Source organism: Oncorhynchus tshawytscha, linkage group LG31 (assembly GCF_018296145.1).
Source record: "Oncorhynchus tshawytscha isolate Ot180627B linkage group LG31, Otsh_v2.0, whole genome shotgun sequence".
Classification (NCBI taxonomy): Eukaryota; Metazoa; Chordata; class Actinopteri; order Salmoniformes; family Salmonidae; genus Oncorhynchus; species Oncorhynchus tshawytscha.
The window spans coordinates 20,412,176-20,431,232 of record NC_056459.1 but is presented as its reverse complement, the minus strand read 5'-3'; the positions used below and the strand labels follow the sequence as shown (position 1 = coordinate 20,431,232).

The following is a 19,057-nucleotide window of genomic DNA, read 5'->3' as shown; positions in this document are numbered from 1 at the left end:
ACCTTGCTAATGGGCACAGACAGATTTTTCACCTTGTCAGCTCAGGTATTTGGCCCCACACTCTAACCGCTAGGCTACGTGCCTAGTACGTAGTATGGAAATGTAAACATATTGAATGCAGAGCAGATAGCAACTCTGTCATATTATCTCACTGAGGAAGATTATAGAAGAGGCAAAGAATGCTGACAGAGAGAGGGAGAGAGGAAGAGAGATAGAGAAAGAGGGAGAGAGAGAGAGACGGAGAGAGAGAGAGAGAGACAGAGAGAGAGAGAGAGAGAGACAGAGGGAGGGAGATGTAGAGAAAGAGGGAGAGGAGAGAGAGAGAGAGAGAGAGAGAGAGAGAGAGAGAGAGAGAGAGAGAGAGAGAGAGGGAGACAGAGGGAGACAGAGGGAGGGAGATATAGAGAAAGAGGGAGAGAGAGAGAGAGCGAGAGAGAGACAGAGAAAGAGGGAGAGAGAGAGAGATGGAGAGAGAGAGAGAGAGAGGGAGGGAGATATAGAGAAAGAGAGAGAGAGAGAGAGAGAGAGAGAGAGAGAGAGAGAGAGAGAGAGGGAGGGAGGGAGATATAGAGAAAGAGGGAGAGAGAGAGAGAGAGAGAGAGAGAGAGAGGGAGGGAGATATAGAGAAAGAGGGAGAGAGAGAGAGAGAGAGAGAGAGAGAGAGAGAGAGAGAGAGAGAGAGAGAGAGAGAGAGAGAGAGAGAGAGAGAGAGAGAGAGAGAGGACAATAGTGTGAGAGAGAAAGAGGAAGAGAGGAAGAGAGACAGAGAGAAAGAGAAAGAGAAAGGAAAAGAGAGAGAGAGAGGAAAAGACAGAGAGCGAGCGAGGGAGGGAGATAAAGAAAGAATTGGGCTCTGAGACAGAGAGTTATGGAGAGGATGCAGAATAGAAAGACTGAGATTTTGTCAGGAAGATGAAGAGGAAAAGGGAGAGGAAGAGTGAGAGAGAGGAGAGCGAGAGAGAAATGCTAAACTCTAGCTTGAGCGTCACAACACTTCAAAGCAGATTTACTACAAATATCTTGCATACTTAAACAAGCGAGGAAGTTATCCCCCAGCAAATCTCCTGACGCACATACTGAGTGCCAAATTACTAGTTCCCTCAGCTGCATGACTCCATGTTATGAGATACCAGCAATCTCTGAGGCAGGGAGTCATTTGCACAATGTCAGTTATTATTTGGAAAAGTATCAGAAATGTAACTGGGTTATACACAGCAGAACAAACACGACGAGGCAGTTCAAGAACAACATCTTATAATGTGAAAGCAAAAATAAAGACAGAGTGTTAGGCCAAACTATTTGTTGATGCATCGCTAACACCAAAAATCAATAACGATTGAGATTTTTTGTCTGTTTCTCTGAAAAAAATAGAGATTGTGTTTCTGTAGAAAATCAGCGACTAGGTATCTTCCTGAAGAGATGAATATACTTGGATAATGGAAGTGGAGATGAAAAGGGATGTTGCTATGGCTACTCAATCACAAAAACCTCCATTAGAATTATTGGTACAGCCAAGTCCTTACTCTGGGAATATTTGGACTTACCTAGCCTTAGTCTTGTTCCTCACAAGCTACATTCCTAATACTGCAATCTAATCCTTATACTGCAGACTAGCCCAAATACTGCAGTCTTGTCCTAATACTGCAGTGTAGTTCTAATACTGCAGTCTTAGCCTAATACTGCAGTCTTGTCCTAATACTGCAGTCTTGTCCTAATACTGCAGTCCTGTCCTAATACTGCAGTCCTGTCCTAATACTGCAGGTTATTTCTAATACTGCAGTCTCGTCCTAATACTGCAGTCTTGTCCTAATACTGCAGTCTTGTCCTAATACTGCAGTCCTGTCCTAATACTGCAGTCTATTTCTAATACTGCAGTCTTAGCCTAATACTGCAGTCTTGTCCTAATACTGCAGTCCTGTCCTAATACTGCAGTTTATGTCTAATACTGCAGCCTAGTCCTAATACTGCAGTCTTGTCCTAATTCTGCAGTCTATTTCTAATACTGCAGTCTAGTCCTAATACTGCAGTCTTATCCTAATACTGCAGTCCTGTCCTAATACTGCAGTCTATTTCTAATACTGCAGTCTTAGCCTAAAACTGCAGTCTTATCCTAATACTGCAGTCTTGTCCTAATACTGCAGTCCTGTCCTAATACTGCAGTCCTGTCCTAATACTGCAGTCTATTTCTAATACTGCAGTCTTAGCCTAAAACTGCAGTCTTGTCCTAATACTGCATCCTTGTCCTAATACTGCAGTCTTGTCCTAATACTGCAGTCTTGTCCTAATACTGCAGTCCTGTCCTAATACTGCAGTTTATTTCTAATACTGCAGTCTTGTCCTAATACTGCAGTCTTGTCCTAATACTGCAGTCCTGTCCTAATACTGCAGTCTATTTCTAATACTGAATTATTAGCCTAATACTGCAGTCTTGTCCTAATACTGCAGTCTATTTCTAATACTGCAGTCTAGTCCTAATACTGCAGTCTTGTCCGAATACTGCAGTCTTGTCCGAATACTGCAGTCTTGTCCGAATACTGCAGTCCTGTCCTAATACTGCAGTATATTTCTAATACTGCAGTCTTGTCCTAATACTGCAGTCTTGTCCTAATACTGCAGTCTAGTCCTTATACTGCAGACTAGCAGTCTAGTACTAATACTGCAGTCCAGTACTAATACAGCAGTCTAGCCCTAATACTGCAGTCTAGTCCTAATACTGCAGTCTAGTCCTAATACTGCAGCCTAGCCCTAATACCGCAGCATAGTCTTAATACTGCAGTCTAGCCCTTATACTGCAGTCAAGCCCTAATACTGCAGTCTAGTACTAATACAAGAGTCTAGTCCTAATACTGCAGTCAGGCCCTAATACTGCAGTCTTGTCCTAATACTGCAGTCTGGTCCTAATACTGCAGACTAGTCCTAATACTGCAGAGTAGTCCTACATCTGCACTCTAGTCCTAATACTGCAGACTAGTCCTAAATCTGCAGTCTAGTCCTAATACTGCAGACTAGTCCTAATACTGCAGTCTAGTCCTACATCTGCAGTCTAGTCCTAATACTGCAGACTAGTCCTAATACTGCAGACTAGTCCTAAATCTGCAGTCTAGTCCTAATACTGCAGTCTAGTCCTAATACTGCAGACTAGTCCTAATACTGCAGACTAGTCCTCATACTGAAGACTAGTCCTAATACTGCAGAGTAGTCCTAAATCGGCACTCTAGTCCTAATACTGCAGACTAGTCCTAAATCTGCAGTCTAGTCCTAATACTGCAGACTAGTCCTAATACTGCAGTCTAGTCCTAAATCTGAAGTCTAGTCCTAATACTGCAGACTAGTCCTAATACTGCAGACTAGTCCTAATACTGCAGACTAGTCCTAAATCTGCAGTCTAGTCCTAATACTGCAGTCTAGTCCTAATACTGCAGACTAGTCCTAATACTGCAGACTAGTCCTAATACTGAAGACTAGTCCTAATACTGCAGACTAGTCCTAATACTGAAGACTAGTCATAATACTGCAGACTAGTCCTAAATCTGCAGTCTAGTCCTAATACTGCATGCTAGCCCTAATACTGCAGACTAGTCCTAATACTGCAGACTAGTCCTAAATCTGCAGTCTAGTCCTAATACTGCAGTCTAGTCCTAATACTGCAGACTAGTCCTAATACTGCAGACTAGTCCTAATACTGAAGACTAGTCCTAATACTGCAGAGTAGTCCTAAATCGGCACTCTAGTCCTAATACTGCAGACTAGTCCTAAATCAAGGACTAGTCAAGGACCTATCACCTCCACCCTACCTGACACCCTTGACCCACTCCAATTTGCTTACCGCCCAAATAGGTCCACAGACGATGCAATCTCAACCACACTGCACACTGCCTAACCCATCTGGACAAGAGGAATACCTATGTGAGAATGCTGTTCATCGACTACAGCTCGGCATTCAACACCATAGTACCCTCCAAGCTCGTCATCAAGCTCGAGACCCTGGGTCTACCCCGCCCTGTGCAACTGGGTACTGGACTTCCTGACGGGCCGCCCCAGGTGGTGAGGGTAGGCAACAACATCTCCTCCCCGCTGATCCTCAACACTGGGGCCCCACAAGGGTGCGTTCTGAGCCCTCTCCTGTACTCCCTGTTCACCCACGACTGCGTGGCCATGCACGCCTCAACTCAATCATCAAGTTTGCGGACGACACAACAGTGGTAGGCTTGATTACCAACAACGCAGACGGCCTACAGGGAGGAGGTGAGGGCCCTCGGAGTGTGGTGTCAGGAAAATAACCTCACACTCAACGTCAACAAAACTAAGGAGATGATTGTGGACTTCAGGAAACAGCAGAGGGAACACCCCCATCCACATCGATGGAACAGTAGTGGAGAGGGTAGCAAGTTTTAAGTTCCTCGGCATACACATCACAGACAAACTGAATTGGTCCACTCACACAGACAGCATCGTGAGGAAGGCGCAGCAGCGCCTCTTCAACCTCAGGAGGCTGAAGAAATTCGGCTTGTCACCAAAAGCACTCACAAACTTCTACAGATGCACAATCGAGAGCATCCTGGCGGGCTGTATCACCGCCTGGTATGGCAACTGCACCGCCCTCAACCGTAAGGCTCTCCAGAGGGTAGTGAGGTCTGCACAACGCATCACCGGGGCAAACTACCTGCCCTCCAGGACACCTACACCACCCGATGCTACAGGAAGGCCATAAAGATCATCAAGGACATCAACCACCCGAGCCACTGCCTGTTCACCCCGCTGCCATCCAGAAGGCGAGGTCAGTACAGGTGCATCAAAGCTGGGACCGAGAGACTGAAAAACAGCTTCTATCTCAAGGCCATCAGACTGTTAAACAGCCACCACTAACATTGAGTGGCTACTGCCAACACACTGTCAATGACACTGACTCTACTCCAGCCACTTTAATCATGGGAAATGATGTAAATATATCACTAGCCACTTTAAACAATGCTACCTTATATAATGTTACTTACCCTACATTGTTCATCTCATATGCATACGTTGATACTGTACTCTATATCATCGACTGCATCCTTATGTAATACATGTATCACTAGCCACTTTAACTATGCCACTTGGTTTACATACTTATCTCATATGTATATACTGTACTCGATATCATCTACTGTATCTTGCCTATGCTGCTCTGTACCATCACTCATTCATATATCCTTATGTACATATTCTTTATCCCCTTACACTGTGTATGACAGTAGTTTTTTGGAATTGTTAGTTAGATTACTTGCTCGTTATTACTGCATTGTCGGGACTAGAAGCACAAGCATTTCGCTACACTCGCATTAACATCTGCTAACCATGTGTATGTGACAAATAAAATTTGATTTGATTTGATTGATTTGATTTGATTTGATTTGATTTGAAATCTGCAGTCTAGTCCTAATACTGCAGTCTAGTCCTAATACTGCAGACTAGTCCTAATACTGCAGACTAGTCCTAATACTGAAGACTAGTCCTAATACTGCAGAGTAGTCCTAAATCGGCACTCTAGTCCTAATACTGCAGACTAGTCCTAAATCTGCAGTCTAGTCCTAATACTGCAGACTAGTCCTAATACTGCAGTCTAGTCCTAAATCTGAAGTCTAGTCCTAATACTGCAGACTAGTCCTAATACTGCAGACTAGTCCTAATACTGCAGACTAGTCCTAAATCTGCAGTCTAGTCCTAATACTGCAGTCTAGTCCTAATACTGCAGACTAGTCCTAATACTGCAGACTAGTCCTAATACTGAAGACTAGTCCTAATACTGCAGACTAGTCCTAATACTGAAGACTAGTCATAATACTGCAGACTAGTCCTAAATCTGCAGTCTAGTCCTAATACTGCATGCTAGCCCTAATTCTGCAGTCTAGTCCCATTACTGCAGTCTATTCCTAATATTGCAGTCTATTCCTAATATTGCAGTCTAGTCCTAATACTGCTTTGTGCTGTCTTACTACTACTCCTTTAGCTTTTCACATGGTGTTATCGCCGTTGGCATCACAGTCTGGGGAGACCATAGGTGTCTTTTGCCTTGGGGGTCTTAGCGCTGCGTCTGTTGTCACATTTGGGAAAAGCTGTGTAGCCTGAGACAAAGCTATGTCTTACTCAGGACTATTAGGGGCAGACTGGCTGTCAGCTCTGACCAACACTTGACCTGTTCAGGCCCTGTCTGTCCCTGGCCCGCCTGCCTGCTCAGCAAAGTGTGACCCAGCTCTGTGTTTTTTTAGGGTCCCCAGGCCCTGACTGACATCTCCACTGACATCTGTAGTAGCACCAAGACATGAGGAAGCAGCACTAGGCCCATGGTTTTAGCCAGTCAGAGAATGAGTGCATAGCTTAGAGCTAAATCTATTTACTGTGCTCTGAACCTCAACAATGGGCTAACCTCCATGACATTGTATGTAAATGCATCAATACTGTAAATTGTTAATTCTTCAATACCTCAAGGAAAGACAGACAAATATTGAGTACAACCACAATATTCCACATGCAAGTTTTTAGTGTCTACTATCTACTTTGTAATAATTCTCCCACTCTCACATGCAAGCAAGCACGCACACAAACTCACTCCGCAATCCTCACTCTCAAAAGACAAACGTGCAAGTGAATAAGAGTGATTTAAATGGATACATACTTTGATACTCACCAACATAGCGGATACGGAAGCCCTTCTTGTTGGTGCCGTGGTCGGAGGACCAGCGCAGTGTGAGTTGGTGGCCGGTGGTAGTGATGTTGAAGGGCGCGGGGACATCACCGCTGAAGGTGGCCAGAGTCTGACTGTTAGTACTGGGACCTAGAGAGAGAGAAGAGAGAGAAAAGTAAAGAGAGAGAGAGAGAGAGAGAGAGAGAGAGAGAGAAAGAGAGAGAGAGAGAGAGAGAGAGAGAGAGAGAGAGAGAGAGAGAAAGAGAAGAGAGAGAGAGAGAGAGAGAGAGAGAGAGAGAGAGAGAGAGAGAGAGAGAGAGAGAGAGAGAGAGAGAGAGAGAAAGAGAGAGAGAGAGAGAGGATGCTAAGAATTAGGATGATTTTTGTGTATTTGTGTTGAAAATCATACATTTACAAGGCTAAGAAATAATAACAACTTCAGTAACATTGTATTAAATCTGCAATATGTACGTTTTTAGGCGGCCAGACTAAATTCACATAAATGTGCGTTATTAATCTGTCATTCTCATTGAAAGCAAGTCTAAGATGTGGTGCACGCTATTTCTATGCTTCCCATTCTTAAATTTAGTTTGGGCTTCTTTTACTTTCGGTTTTGTACACCAGCTTCAAACAGCTGAAAACACAATATGTTTGGTTATTAAAAATATATTTCACACCGCTTTAGATAGTATAATGATTCTCTACACTATACTTGCTTGTTATGTCACAGAAACTGAATTTAGGCGAACTATTCAAATTTGAGCATCTTTAATCTTTAGCTGTGAGAAGAGGGGCTGAACATTGTTCATCACAAAGGCCTTTTAGACATTACAGCATGAATCTAAATGTGTTCAGTGGTATTGTGGTTGCTTCACATTCATGTTGTTGCATTCATTCAAAGGGAGGTCATACAAAGTTCTGTAGGACTTGCATTTAATACTGACACTTCCAGCCATTTCATTCCCAAATTCTCCAAACGCAATTCACTAAAGATTACATTTACAATGCCACTGCAGCCCAAGTAGACAGTTTGAACACAACACAACTCTGAGCAAAAGCAGAACAGGTTCAAAAAACATCACAGTGTGCAATGCTAGCCTGTTCCCAGATCTGTTTGTGCTGTAATGAGTTGGCAAGACAGCAGAAACAGTTATGGGACCAGGCTAGTGTAATGCTACAGTAGCTACCATCAAAGACTTCTAGGATGTCGAACTCCCTCTCGGTCTGGAAGGACTCGAAGTACAATGTGATGTTGTAGCCCTTCTCTACATTGATAGTCCAGATACACATCTGCAGGTTTGGGTAGCTTTCAGGGTAGCCTGGACTCAGGATTACTCCAGTAGAGTCAAACCTTACATCGTGGGCCGGGCATTGCACTGGGTGGGCACATAACAGCAGACAAAATGTATGTTAGAGGTGGATTCTGTATCTTTCGACACATGTCATTTATTCAGTGGTCACCCAAGAGACAGTACTCACTAAACTAAGTAAACACATTCGGCCAAGAAGCAAAACAATAAGAGGAGTGGTTGCATTGTGCGGAGAAAAGAACCACCCCTTACTTTATGGGTTGTCCTTATTTATTACACAGACAATATACACTGCTCAAAAAAATAAAGGGAACACTAAAATAACACTGAATGTATGAAATATTCTTATTAACTACTTTTTTCTTTACATAGTTGAATGTGCTGACAACAAAATAACACAAAAATGATTAATGGAAATCAAATTTATCAACCCATGGAGGTCTGGATTTGGAGTCACACTCAAAATAAAAGTGGAAAACCACACTACAGGCTGATCCAACTTTGTAATAAACATGTAATGTCCTTAAAACAAGTCAAAATGAGGCTCAGTAGTGTGTGTGGCCTCCACGTGCCTGTATTTTTTTTTAACCTCTATTTTACTAGGCAAGTCAGTTAAGAACAAATTCTTATTTTCAATGATGGCCTAGGAACAGTGGGTTAACTGCCTGTTCAAGGGCAGAATAACAGATTTTGCACCTTGTCAGCTCAGGGATTTGAACTTGCAACCTTTCGGTTACTAGTCCAATGCTCTAACCACTAGGCTACACTGCTGACCTCCCTACAATGCCTGGGCATGCTCCTGATGAAGTGGTCTCCTGAGGGATCTCCTCCCAGACCTGGACTAAAGCATCCGTCAACTCCTGGACAGTCTGTGTTGGATGGAGCGAGACATGATTTTCCAGATGTGCTCAATTGGATTCAGGTCTGGTGGGCCAGTCCATAGCATCAATGCCTTCCTCTTGCAGGAACTGCTGACACACTCCAGCCACATGAGGTCTAGCATTGTCTTGCATTAGGAGGAACCCAGGGCCAACCGCACCAGCATATGGTCTCACAAGGGGTCTGAGGATCTCATCTCGGTACCTAATGGCAGTCAGGCTACCTCTGGCAAGCACATGGAGGGCTGTGCGGCCCCTCAAAGAAATGCCACCCCACACCATGACTGACCCACCGCCAAACCGGTCATGCTGGAGGATGTTGCAGGCAGCAGAACGTTCTTCACGGCGTCTCCAGACTGTCACGTCTGTCACATGTGCTCAGTGTGAGAGCACAGGGCGCCAGTGGCGAATTTGCCAATCTTGGTGTTCTCTGGCAAATGCCAAACATCCTGCACGGTGTTGGGCTGTAAGCCCAACCCCCACCTGTGGACGTCGGGCCCTCATACCACCCTCATGGAGTCTGTTTCTGACTGTTTGAGCAGACTCATGCACATTTGTGGCCTGCTGGAGGTCATTTTGCAGGGCTCTGGCAGTGCTCCTCCTGCTCCTCCTTGCACAAAGGCGGAGGTAGCGGTCCTGCTGCTGGGTTGTTGGCCTCCTCCACGTCTCCTGATGTACTGGCCTGTCTCCTGGTAGTGCCTCCATGCTCTGGACACTACGCCGACAGACACAGCAAACCTTCTTGCCACAGCTCGCATTGATGTGCCAACCTGGATGAGCTGCACTACCTGAGCCACTTGTGTGGGTTGACGACTCCGTCTCATGCTACCACTAGAGTGAAAGCACCGCCAGCATTCAAAAGTGACCACAACATCAGCAAGGAAGCATAGGAACTGAGAAGTGGCCTGTGGTCACCACCTGCAGAACCACTCCTTTATTGGGGGTGTCTTGCTAATTGCCTATAATTTCCACCTGTTGTCTATTCCATTTGCACAACAGCATGTACAATTTATTGTTAATCAGTGTTGCTTCCTAAGTGGACAGTTTGATTTCACAGAAGTGTGATTGACTTGGAGTTACATTGTGTTTAAGTGTTCCCTTTATTTTTTTGAGCAGTGTATTTATATACAGTACCAGACAAAAGTGTGAACACACCTACTCATTCAAGGTTTTTTATTTGTTTTTACTATTTCTACACTGTAGAATAATAGTGAAGACATCAAAACTATGAAATAACACATATGGAATCATGTAGTAACCAAAAAAAGTGTTAAACAAATTAAAATATATGTTATATTTGAGATTCTTCAATGTAGCCACTTGTCACGCCCTGACATTAGTTATCTATGTATTCATGTATTATTTTGGTCAGGTCAGGGTGTGACGAGGGTGGGTATGTGTGTTTTGTCCTGTGTAGGGTTTTTGTTAGGTAATGTAGGTCTATGGTGGCCTGAATTGGTTCCCAATCAGAGGCATCTGTTTATCGTTGTCTCTGATTGGGGATCCTATTTAGGTTGCCATTTTCCATTTTGGTTTTGTGGGTTATTGTCTATGTGTAGTTGCATGTCAGTACTCGTTCTATATAGCTTCACGTTCGTTTTGTTGTTTTGTTAGTTTGTTTAGTGTTCTTCTTGTAATAAAAGAAGAATGTATTCTTATCACACTGCACCTTGGTCTTCTCGTTATGAAGAACGTGACAGAATAACCAAACCATAAAAGGACCAAGCAGCACGTTAAGGAGGAATGGACCCGGGAGGAAATTTTGGACGGAGCAGGACCCTGGACGCAGGCTGAGGAGTCGCCTAGGAGCAAGAGAGGACAGCAACGACGTCGGGGAGGTAGGCCACAGAAACCCCCCAAAAATGTTTTTGCGGGGGGCACATGGAGCAGTCTGCGAAGTTGAGGGGTGAGTCAGAGATTGTCGAGGAGTTATTGGACAGATTGGAGGAGAGTGAACGGAGGGGAGATTATGAGACCTTCGAGGAGTTGTTGAATAAATTGGAGGAGAGTGAAGAGAGAGAGCTGTAGGTTTGGCATAGTATGCACGGCATTCGCCCTGAGGAGCGTGTTAGCTGTCCAATGCTACCTGCGTCAGTTCCTCGTACTCATCCTGAAACATGTATTAAAGTTTTGGAACAATTGATGCCGGCTATGCACACCAGGTCTCCAGTGTACTTTCACAACCCGGTGTGTCCTGTTCCTACTCTTCGCACTCTTCCTCAAGTGCGCCTTCAGAGTCCAGTACGTCATGTTCCTCCTTCCCCCCCTCGCCCTGAGGTGCGTGTCCTCGGCCCGGTACCACCAGTTCTGGCACCACGCACCAGGCCTCCAGTGCGCCTCCAGAGTCCAGTACGTCATGTTCCTCCTTCCCGCACTCGCCCTGAGGTGCGTGTCCGGCGACAGTACCCAGTCCGGAGCGTCCGGCGACAGTACCCAGTTCGGAGTGTCCGGCGACAGTAGCCAGTTCGGAGTGTCAGGCGACAGTACCCAGTCCGGAGCGTCTGGCAACAGTACCCAGTCCAGGGCGTCCGGCGACAGTACCCAGTCCGGATCGTCCGGCGACGGGCCACAGTCCGGAACCTCCAACGACGGTCCCCAGTCCGGGGTCTCCAGCGACGGTACCCAGCCCGGGTTCTCCAGCGACGGTCCCCAACCCGGGGTCTCCAGCGACGGTCCCCAGCGACGGTCCCTAGCCCGGGGTCTCCAGCGACGGTCCCCAGCGACGGTCCCCAGCCCGGGGTCTCCATGCGACAGTCCCCAGTCCAGAACATCCGGCGATGGTCCACGCAGCGAGGGTCCCCAGCCCGGGGCCTACGGCGAGGATCCATGGGTCAGTGCTACAAGAGCAGAAGGGTGGCGGCGTCCAGAACCAGAGCTGCCACTGAGGGTAGATACCCACCCGGAACCTCCCCCAGAAGTTCAGGGTTGTGGTCGGGAGTCCGCACCTTTGGGGAGGGGATCCTATTTAGGTTGCCATTTTCGATTTTGGTTTTGTGGGTTATTGTCTATGTGTAGTTGCATGTCACCATTTGTTGTATTAGCTTCACGGTCATTTGTTATTTTGTCATGCATTCAAATCATGCTGCGCCTTGGTCTCCTCGTTATGACGAACGTGACACCAGCCTTTGCCTCGATGACAGCTTTGCACACTCTAGGCATTCTCTCAACCAGCTTCATGAGGTAGTCACCTGGAATGCATTTCAACTAACAGGTGCCTTGTTAAAAGTCCATTTACATTTTTTTTATTTCCTTCTTAATGCTTTTGAGCCAATCAGTTGTGTTGTGACAAGGTAGGGGTGGTATGCAGAAAATTGCCCTATTTGGTAAAATACCAAGTCCATATTATGGCAAGAACAGCTCAAATAAGCAAAGAGAAACGACAGTCCATCATTACTTTAAGACATGAAGGTCAATCAATGTGGAATATTTCAAGAACTTTGAAAGTTTCTTCAAAAACCATTAAGCGCTATGATGAAACTGGCTTTCACGAGGACTGCCACAGGAAAGAAAGACCCAGAGTTACCTCTGCTGCAGAGGATACATTCATTAGAGTTAAACTGCACCTCAGATTGCAACCCAAATAAATGCTTCACAGAGTTCAAGTGAAAGACACATGTCAACATGTTTAACTGTTCAGAGGAGACTGTGTGAATAAGGCCTGAATTGCTGCAAAGAAACCACTACTAAAGGACACCAACAAGAAGAAAATACTTCTTTGGGTCAAGAAACACGAGCAATGGAAATTATTTTTATTTAACCTTTATTTAACTAGGCAAGTCAGTTAAGATGCAATTCTTATTTACAATGATGGCCTACGGGGAACAGTGGCTTAACTGCCTTGTTCAGGGGAAGAACGACAGATTTTTACCTTGTCAGCTCAGGATTTGATCCAGCAACCTTTTGGTTACTGGCCACCGCTCTAACCACTAGGATACCTGCCACCCTGGTAGAAATCAGTCCTTTGGTTTGATGAATCAAAATGTGAGATTTTGGTTCCAACCGCCGTGTCTTTGTGAGATGTAGAGTAGGTGAACGGATGATCTCCGCATGTGTGGTTCCCACCGTGAAGCATGGAGGAGGAGGTGTGATGGTGTGGGTTGCTTTGCTGGTGACACTGTCAGTGATTTATTTAGAATTCAAGGCACCCTTGTAGCATGTAGCTTGGCTACAACAAGCATTCTGCAGCGATACCCCATCCCATCTGGTTTGCGCTTAGTGGGACTATCATTTGTTTTTCAACAGGACAATGACCCAACACACCTCCAGGCTGTGTAAGGGCTATTTGACCAAGAAGGAGAGTGATGAAGTGCTGCATCAGATGACCTGGCCTCCACAATCACCTGAACTCAACCCAATTGAGATGGTTTGGGATGAGTTGGACCGCAGAGTGAATGAAAAGCAGCCAACAAGTGCTCAGCATATGTGGGAATTGTTGGAGAAGCATTCCAGGTGAAGCTGGTTAAGAGAATACCAAGAGTGTGCAAAGCTGTCATCAAGGCAAAGGGTGGCTACTTTGAATAATCTAAAATCTAAAATCTATTTTGATTTGTTTAACACTTTTTTGGTTACTACATGACTCCATGTGTTATTTCACAGTTTTGAAGTCTTTCCTATTATTCTACAATGTAGAAAATAGTACTAATAAAGAAAAACTCTTGCATGAGTAGGTGTGTCCAGACTTTTGACTGGTACTGTAAATTAACTTCAAAGTTATGTGAAAACTTTCAGCTCTACTTCATTCTATTTTTAACACACGCCTGGGAGTTGGTTTTGATCGAGTTCCAGTTCCGGTTGCAAAATACTGTGACTGCCTTCCAAATGGTACCCTATTCCCTACATAGTGCACTATTTTTGACAAGAGCCCTAGTCTAAAGTAATGTACTATGTAGGCAATAGAGTGCCATTTGGGACGCAAGCTGTGAATGATGCCATGATGCATCGAGTTTCCAGGTTTAACATATTTTTCAGGTAGATTATCAGGACAAATCCTGACAAAGTGAGTCCCACCAATGGGATCGAGGAGAGAAATATGGCACCATAAAAGATTAATGACAACAGCTGTTTAGGCCACTAAACACAGCGAAAGGGACGACACAGAAACAGAACTGGAAGAGAAGACAGAAAACACGAGGGGCTGTGACAGAGCTGGGCAAAACGCATCACAGCAGCACAACATCAAATGACTAAACCCTTTTAATTACAGCTGCCACACACACACACACGCAAGAGTGCACACACACACGCACAAACACACACTCGCAGGCTCACACTTGTGCACACTTATGTGTATGAAGGAACGCACACATACCTTGACATGTGGGAGGAAGCCCGTCCATCTGAAGTCTCTCCCCCAGCCTGCATGTCAGGATCTCACTCCCCACCAGGGTGAAGCCAGGATGGCAGCGGTACCGGAGGATGTCGCCTGTGAGGAGGAGTTAAGGAGGAGGAGGAAGAGGAGAGATCCCAAAAAAGAGGGGATGTTGAGAGGAGAGAGAGAGAGAGAGAGTGAGAGAAGGGTTGAATGGAGCAGAAAGTGAAAAAGACAAGTTAGCATGTGTCTGAAAGAGAGAGAGAGACAAAGAAAGAGAGAGTGTGTAGCCTACTGTACAATATTCAGAAAAATAACCTATAGGAGAACCCTTTTTGGTTTCAGGTAGAACCCATTTGGTTCCATGTAGAACTCTTTTGAGTTCCATAGAACACAAAAGAGTTCTACCGGGAATGAAAAAGGGTTCTACCTGGAATCAAAAAGGGTTCTCCTATGGGGACAACCAAAGAACCGTTTTGGAAACCTTTTTTCGAAGAATGTAGATGCACTCAGATGAAGCAGTTGTTTAATTAAGAAGGACAGCAGATGCCTGAGACGGATGGGGTGACATTCCCAAACATCCAAGGTTGAACACTGTTGATGAGTGAGTTCTAGCCTGGGTAGGACACTTCAAGACATTATAATTAAGCAATAAGGCACGAGGGGGTGTGGTATATGGCCAATATACCACAGCTAAGGGCTGTTCTTAACACTACGCAATGTGGAGTGCCTGGATACAGCCAACAGCTGTGTTGTATATATACCACAAATTCCCGAGGTGTCTCATTACTATTATAAACTAGTTACACACGTAATTAGAACAGTAAAAATTTATATTTTGTCATACCTGTGGTATACGGCTTTCAGACAATCAGCATTCAGGGGGCGAACCACCCAGTATATAATGCAAAATAAACCATGGTCCCTGAAGTATGAGTATTGCAGTAGTACTAGTGTTAGTGCAACCAAGAATAAATGGTGTTGAAAATCAAAAGTTATGCTCTTCATCATCTTCATCACCATCATCTACTGTAACATTCTAGTCTTTTAGAAGCCATCTGATATCTTTAAAAAGCAGCAGAGGGCCATGTCACAGATGATGATGGATGATAGTGGTTTTAGTATTCTGTACAGGGCTGCTACAGTACACACAACCACTCGCACAGACACAAACACACATACGCACAGTCTTTGGGCCTTGTTACCGGGCAAGGTGAATCCATCTCAGCCACTGTGATCGCCCACTTTCATACCCACCAATCACAGATCTAGTTGCTAACTCTCCATTAATACCACGGCAAAGCAGAAATAACCCTGTGTGTCTAGCAGGGTGTGTGTGTGCGCATGCGTGCATGCATGTGTGTGTCCTAGCAAGGTGTCTGTGAGTCGGAGTGTGTGTGTCTGTGTGTGTGTGTGCGTGTGTGAGTCCATCCATGGTATTAGTGGGGGGTCACACATACAGGAGGAGGCCAGCCCTCTCTTCTCTAAGCCATGATCGATACTCTCTGCGAACATTGTACATCAGCGTGTTTACTGTAGCAGAGGTGAGACTGACATGTGGGATGTTGTGAAACACAGGGACATGGTACTGGTGTAAAGGTTTCAGTTTCCTAGTTACAGCGGCTGAAGTAAGGCCAGGACCTATACTCACAAAGCATCTCAGAAATAGGAGTGGCTGATCCCTGTCCATATAATCTTCATTCATTATGAGCTAAAAAAGCTCAACTGATCCTCGATTAGGGGCTCCATTTAATCTGCATCGCTGAAGTTCAACGTAACAACGTGATTGAAATATAAAGGCAATGTTTCTGCGTTAGCGGAGACTGCATCTACGTTAAACGCTGCATACGTCAGCTAAATCTTTAAATAAAAATGTTGATCACACGCTTCAGCATTACAGATTGAATCGAACCCGAGCACCCTGATACACTTTATGAATACATGCCCAGGAGTATTCTTGACCATGTGATCTGACCAGGAAAAACTACAGGTCATAGTTATAACCAACAACACCAGAGTTTTTCCTGATTAGGTCAGGTGGTTAGAAAAACCTCCTCGTCCTATGTATGAAGAGTAGTGAGGAGGCCCAATCTCTCCCAAACGATCCATTAGAAAAATTGAGAATATTCTGGGATTGAACTAAAGGTGGACGCCTTACCTATTTCAAGCTCCCCGTCCTCCATGAGTATATCAGCGTTAGCGGCCTCAGGGGGCGCCTGGCAGATCCTCAGCTGGTACGCTAGAATAGGAAGAAGGAGGAAGAAGGAAGAAGGAGGAGGAAGAAGGAAGAAGGAGGAGGAAGAAGGAAGAAGAAAGAGGAAGAAAGAGGAAGAAGAAGCAGGAGGAAGGAGGTAGAAGAAGGGAGGAAGAAGAATAAGAAGGGGTAATGAGGAAGAAGAATAAGAAGGAGTAATAAGGGAGAAGAAGACGGAAGAAGGGGGAAGAAGGAAGAAGAAGGAGGAGGAAGGAAGAAGGAGAAGAAGGAAGAAGAATAAGGAAGGAGGAAAAAGAAGGGAGAAGAAGGAAGAAGAAAGACAGAAGAAGGAGGAAGAAGAAGAAGGAAGAAGGAGGAGGAAGGAAGAAGAAAGAGGAAGAAGGAAGACGGAAGAATGAGGAAGGAAGAAGAAAGAAGAGATGAAAAAAGTGTAAAGAACATTTGAACAGAAATGCAAAAGTAGTAATGCTCTTTTTTTGTTAAGCACTTACTGCACTGGCACTGTTTTGTATTCTATAGAACATGGAATTAAATTAAGAATATTTTGATCTCTTGGTTATTCCTGTTGATGGTTTGAACCTGAGTTTCTGCTAAACTCAACAGTAATGCAAAGCCAATCACCCCACCTGTGCCACCACTACCACCGACCTACTTGCAAAATCACAGATCTCCATTGATTTCCCATGTCTGGACAAAAGAGCATCAGCATTGGGGAGGAGGAAAAATGGACATTTGAAAGGTTAAATGGAAAAAAAATATCAGATTCCACACCTCCTCCACCTGGCTGCATAACAATTAATTCAGCAGCAAAGTGATCACGACGGTGTTTTTAAGGGCATCAGATAAGCCCAGTGTACCTTTTGGGAATCAATAGAGCGGTCAAACTGGGCTGTGCTGGGACCGACGCACTGCTAACGATCTGAGGAAAGCGAACGCTGCTAGCTGGTGCTAATGACAGGATGAAATAAGGTGATACAGGTCAGAGCTGTGCCCAGGGAGAGATATTACACTGTACACACACAAGCACACGCAAATGCATGGACGGAGAGACATACAGACACAGACACACATAGACACTCTCAAACACACACACACACACACACACACACACACACACACACACACACACACACACACACACACACACACACACACACACACACACACACACACACACACACACACACACACACACACACACACACACACATAGACACACACACACGCACACACACACGCACACACACACTCTGAGGAATCACTGCTAATGACAGGAATAATATAAGGTAACGGGAAATATTACCAAGGCAAGGGGAAATATTACCATATTACCACTGAATCTTACAGCCAACATCTTTCAGGACTGCATAGCCAGACTACACCCATTACTCAGCTACCTGGCAGTGTCATGGCAACACAAACTAGGAGGGAAAATCAAAAAACAGTCATTGATCATTCATTCAACTATTGAGTATTATTTGAAGGCAATCTATCATGCACCAAATACATTGAAAGTGTTGCATTCTGCTAAAAATACAATATGTATGCTAATACTATAAAGTACTGGAGCTAGGTAGAGCATTTACTCAACTGGTCTGCGCTTCAAATAGCACCCTAGTCCCCATAGGGCTCTGGTCAAAAGTAGCACACTACCATATCTAGGGAATCACTGTATAGGAATCACTGTCTGACTCTCTCCCTCTCTCTTCCAGTATATATAGACAGGCTGAAGCACCATCAACATTTGTTAATTGTGGGAACCGTTTCACCGTCTTAATTGGTGCATTAATTATCAGGAATAACACAGTGGTCTATTTGTACCAATCCCCATCCCTGGCATAACCAGGCACCGACGTCTCAAAAACGCAAACCCCACCCACCTGGTTCTTAGGCAGGCTAAAGCAAAAACTCAAAATATGTGAAAGATTTCAAATAGTATTTGAACCCAGGTCTGATACACAGTACTCCCAGGCATGAACAGGGATGTATTCACTGGGAAACAAACAGAAGCCAACGGAACGAAAAGGGGAGGGACCTACCTTTATTTGTCCAATTAGAAACTCTTGATATGGTTTGCTGCTGTGTGCACTAATGAATACACCCCAGCTAACAGAGTAGACAGAGGAGAGGAGGGAGGAAGCTAGCTTTCTCTAACAGGAGCTTTGGCTCCAGACGATGCTGGTCGCTAGAATAAAACGAATTAAGTAGCGAGAGCCACTTACCATGTGGCTCCTGTTCAATGTGCTAGCTGATTAATAAGATTCTTTTGGAGGCTCTGCAGGGAGAGGAAGGAGAGAGAGCACAGAGGGAACAGGGGAGGGGGGTAGAGGGATGAGGGGGTAGAGGGATGAGGGGGAGCATGTGTGTGTGGGTGGGCGTTAGGTGGTGAGAGAGTGTGTGTGTGTGTGTGTGTGTGTGTGTGTGTGTGTGTGTGTGTGTGTGTGACTGTGAAGTTGGAGAATATGTGTGCATGTGTTTGTGTGCATTGGCAATTGAAGCGAAAGCTGTGAAGAGTCAATGACACTGACAGCTACTTTCTATGTCCCCATGAGAGACTGATGCACTCTTAGAAAAAAGGGTTACAAAAAGGTTATTTGGCTGTTCCCATAGGAGAACCCTTTTGGGTTCCATGTAGATCTCTCTGTAGAAATGGTTCTACCTGCAACCAAAAAGGGTTCTACA

The 19,057-nt window shown here is 44.9% G+C and overlaps 1 protein-coding gene across 1 annotated transcript in view; it reads right to left on the bottom strand.

The window, feature by feature from the left end:
* Nucleotides 1-19,057, bottom strand: part of LOC121841470 (CUB and sushi domain-containing protein 3-like) — a 633,380-nt gene that overhangs the window by 99,980 nt on the left and 514,343 nt on the right. Inside the window, exons 45-48 of the mRNA XM_042310031.1 lie at nucleotides 16,319-16,399; nucleotides 14,161-14,274; nucleotides 7,852-8,040; nucleotides 6,668-6,814 (exon numbers count right to left, since the gene is read on the bottom strand). Of these exons, the coding sequence (XP_042165965.1) occupies nucleotides 6,668-6,814; nucleotides 7,852-8,040; nucleotides 14,161-14,274; nucleotides 16,319-16,399 (531 nt within the window). The remainder of the gene's footprint in view (nucleotides 1-6,667; nucleotides 6,815-7,851; nucleotides 8,041-14,160; nucleotides 14,275-16,318; nucleotides 16,400-19,057) is intronic.